At 40.9% G+C, this 4,399-nt stretch overlaps 1 protein-coding gene across 1 annotated transcript; it reads right to left on the bottom strand.

The window, feature by feature from the left end:
• Positions 1-417: 417 nt before the first annotated feature.
• LOC125192307 (G-type lectin S-receptor-like serine/threonine-protein kinase LECRK3) lies at positions 418-2,839 on the bottom strand. The gene has a single exon (XM_048089847.1). It carries the CDS (start codon positions 2,837-2,839, stop codon positions 512-514), a length of 2,328 nt encoding a protein of 775 aa, XP_047945804.1. The 3' UTR covers positions 418-511.
• Positions 2,840-4,399: the final 1,560 nt, after the last annotated feature.

Below are 4,399 nucleotides of genomic sequence, written 5' to 3' on the forward strand. Positions count from 1 at the left end.
CCGCCGCGATTGCGCAAATTAATTCAATCCGCGGAGAAATCGAAGAGGATGTTGAGGCGGAAGAAGCAGCCATTGCCGGCGATTCCATATTCACATTACCTCTCGTAATTTCCCCATCATCAAAATCAAGGCATTCGTACCATATGGTTTACGGCAGCTCACGTGGTTGTGATTGGCGGTGCGGCACGGCGAAGTTTGGGAAATCAAAATTGTATAGTAAGTAAGATTTTCTTATGCGTACATTTTTTTTACGATAATCCATTTTGGTATTCTGCGATTATAATTTATATACTTTTATTATCTGAGGCTGTATATTTGCTTAAGTTAATTTCTGAACATTGCATATCACATAGTATCATCTGATGCTAGTAATGTTAGCTGATCTATGATAGTACTATTAGTAGTATTTAGAGAAATGATATGATTTAAATGAAGAAAAGCAACATACAGGGGCATTATTATAAAGTAAAACAAAAACAAACATTGGAGCATACTCGTATAGTAAATTAAGCTAGACTGAACTTAAGAAAGAACTCGGGCATGGAGGTATCGGAATCTCAACAGTTCCCTCCAACATTAGCAGAACTTTCTTCATTGTTGGACGCAACGACGGATCATATTGCACACACCATATCCCTATCTTCACCATCCTCTCCACTTTCCTCTTCTCCACCATCTCGTCCCCGATCAGACTCCCAATCTTCCCCGTTGCATAACAGTCGTAAACCCATTCCTCAAGAATCGCTTCATCCTCACTCCTGCTATAATCAACACACTTCCTACAACATATGATCTCCAACAACATCACTCCAAAGCTATACACATCTGCTTTCACTGTGATCGCCTGCTTTTGGTACCACTCTGGTGCAACATAGCCCTTAGTGCCTCTTATCCCGGTATACGTATTAGTCTCATCTTGTTTTAGGTGCTTCGCCAACCCAAAGTCCGATATCTTAGCGCACCAGTTCCCATCCATGAGTATGTTCTGAGGCTTTATATCGCAGTGAATGATCTGTGTCTCGCACTCTTCGTGCAGATACAATATCCCTCTAGATATATCACGAGTGATCTCCATCCGTTCCTCCCAGCTTGGCTGTTTCTCTTTATTGAAAAGTATGTCAGCGAGGGATCCGTTTCGCATGTACTCAAATACCAGCAGTTTGTGGTCTCCGTCGAGGCAGTAACCTAGGAGCCGGACTAGGTTCTTGTGATACATCTTCCCAATCGTCTTTAGCTCTGTCTGGAACTCTCTTTCTCCTTGTGCGAAATCCTTCTCCAACCTCTTCACTGCTACCAATTTTTGGCCATTCTGTAGAACCCCTTTGAACACCGTGCCAGATGCTCCTCTCCCAAGCTCTTCCTTGAAGCCGTGTGTTGCTTCGAACAAATGCTCGAATGTGAACACTTTCAGCGAAATGCCCTCCACAAAATTAGCTCCATCTTCGTTACTCGTCTTGTTGCAGTTCTTCCGTTTCTTGTGGACGAAGATCACAGAAATTAACAAGGCCAAGACAGCTATTGACATAAGCACAATGCCGATGATGAGGATGTCTACACGCCGCTCTTTCTTGATGATGCTTTTATGATTGGTATTACCTCCCACGTTGGGCTCCATGGTTGTACCGACACGAATGAGAGCTATGTTTGAGCTTCCTATAGACCTTCTGCCGAATCTTAATGGAAGCTTCTGTTTTCTGCATTGGCTACCTGTAAAGAAAGCTACTTCGCAGTTGCAGTCATCGAGGCATGCTTTGCTGCACTCTTGTTCACTTGTCATCTTACCCAAAACCTCATATGCGTTACCCTCCCATTGGGTGTTTTCGACTCTTCTCATATCGTATTTCAATCTATCGTCAATTTTGGCACAGCCCTGCAGTGGGAAGTTTCTAGAACAGCCAGCTGTATTGTTGCCGGGCTGAACGTAGACAAAACCGGGAAGACACCGACATTCCGGTGCATTATCCATCAGAGTACAGAAGGCGTTCACTCCGCAGAAACCTTGGGGAAGACACTCATCGTTCGAGGATGACCATCTCCTGGTCAAGTTGGGATTACCGAGAGAGAGAGAGTAGATTCGGAAGATTCCTCCGACGTCGAGCCTCATGATATTGGTGGAACCCTGCGTAGGGAATCCACCATTGGATAGATTCTGCAGAGGCAAGCTACCGTTGAGTAGATAAAGTCGGCCGTCGCTGTCGAGGTTGAGAGAGACGTTGCCACCTGCTCCGTCTGTGCCTGTTGAATAGTAAGCGTAACCTGCTACATCTTGTGTGTTGATAGGATACTGCACGAGGTTTCCATCGTTCTGCATCTTCAGCCTGAAAATCCCTTTCCCGTAGTCGGTCTCAGAGGCGCTGGAGAAGAGCTCTTTCCCCGGCTGGAGGCGCTGGCCGGGTAGGAGGGTGTTGGTCGGGTAGTCAAAGCTCTGCCAGATGATTCTGGACTCGGAATCGTAGAGAACAAAGTTGCCGCTGTCGAGCATTGATGCCGACGCGATGGTTGTGGAGGGGCTGATGATTTCTACGTCTTGGCCTTGCCTCCGACGCAGGATTAGCCTGCCATCGGTAGATAGTAGAAGGGAGACGACGTCGTCAGGGACGGTTAGATCGTTGTCCCTATTTGCTGTCCAGACGACGGTTTTTTCGGGAAGAAAGATGCCGACAGCGTAGCCATTGACATGTTGGGGGAAGAATCCGAAGGCGAAGACGCCAGAGGGGGAAGGCCAGGAGGAGTTGGAGGAGGGAGTGATGGAAGAGCCTAAGGTGATGTGGGAGGATCTTGTCTGAGCTTTTGCTGCTGTAGAAATAAGAAGGAGAAACAAGATTGTGAGGATGGACATTTCTGTTAGTCTGTGTATTGCTTTGCTGCTTACATTATTTATATCTTTATAGGGGATATGGCATTGACTTGAGAGTTGACTCCCTTTTAATCATTATTTATATTTATTCTATTGAGTAACGAGTACCGTGCCCTTACGTAGACCAACGTGCTCAAGGGCTTGTAACGACTGTAGAACAAGTTGGTACGTGCAGAGTCAAGACAATGGTAGAACATGCAGTCGTGATTGTTTGTTTCACGCGTTCTCATTATAGTAAAGGAATTTGAAAAAATTGGGAACGTATTTTAGGTGGTCATGACAAAATTTGGAAAACATATTCCACAAATTTGAAAAAAATGGCACACGTTTTCTATGTAGCGGTGATGGAGGTTACCGTGATATAGTGATTACATGCAGAACAGCAGAGGATTGAATCTACCAATTATTCATTTAAATATTCACTCCTGTCTACTTCTTGTCTCTTTGATTTGGATGTCAAACTAACGACACTAGATTCTAGAAGTTTGACTTGGTCTTAGAAAAATTCCATAGAAATTCTGAACAGATTAATATGGACCTCGATTTCGTATAAACACATAACCTACCAAAAAAAGGTATATCCAAAAAGTCACATTTACTTATTATAGTATATGCTTATCTACTATATGAAAACATACGTACTTTGCAAATTATCTAATTCATAATTACTGTTTCATCTCGCACTTTACTAATTTGAATTATTTTTGTTATACTATAAGTCAATTCCGCATACGAAAAGAATTTTTTGAATATTAGACTAAGCAATGTTCAATGGTCTTTTTAAAAATCGTAGTATATGACTATTTACATAGAATCTGGGAACATTTTAAAAACATACCTGTTAATTACTTGGTTGTGCTTTCTTGATATGGTACAATATATTGGACAAAAATATGGAATGGGCAGATTAAACAATATTGAAAAAGGAGCTTGATATGAAAAAAAATGCAAATTATAGATAGTCACAAACATAAAATGAAATAAACACATGGAGTAACTTATTTATCCGATACAATGTATATCTATGTCTAATGGCGATATTAAGATAGAGATTTCTCTATCTACTATCCAAATGCAAAGAGTTATAACCCTAGTTGGAATACATGATATGTTGTCTCAACTACCTATTAGATCCATCAATATATTTATAGTATAGGCATAGTAAATTTCAGCACCTATGAGTCCATAACTGTATATGATACAGTATATAATCTCTTCACCTGAAAGTGCATGGATTAATGTAGTAATAATGTAAGGATTAGCTTCAAGCTTTAAACAAAATCCTAAAATAAAATAGAATGAGACGTAAATTCATGTATTCATTCCTTGATTGATGAGAATAATAATAGCCCTATTTATAATATTAATACTAACTTAACGAGCAACACAGCTTAGATATATGGAAAAGATATTCAAACCTCTAATTAAACTAACTAACTAATGCAATTAAATAATTAAATAAACGTATCACAAATGTAGATGCAGTACATGATGGAACCATTTGGACAGAGGGATCTATTATTTTTGAAAGCCCATAAGATT

The sequence above is a fragment of the Salvia hispanica genome, chromosome 1, assembly GCF_023119035.1.
Source record: "Salvia hispanica cultivar TCC Black 2014 chromosome 1, UniMelb_Shisp_WGS_1.0, whole genome shotgun sequence".
Taxonomy (NCBI): Eukaryota; Viridiplantae; Streptophyta; class Magnoliopsida; order Lamiales; family Lamiaceae; genus Salvia; species Salvia hispanica.

Excerpts from the sequence above, each read along its gene's own strand:
- LOC125192307 (XM_048089847.1), bottom strand. The coding sequence starts at position 2,839 with ATGTCCATCCTCACAATCTTGTTTCTCCTTCTTATTTCTACAGCAGCA.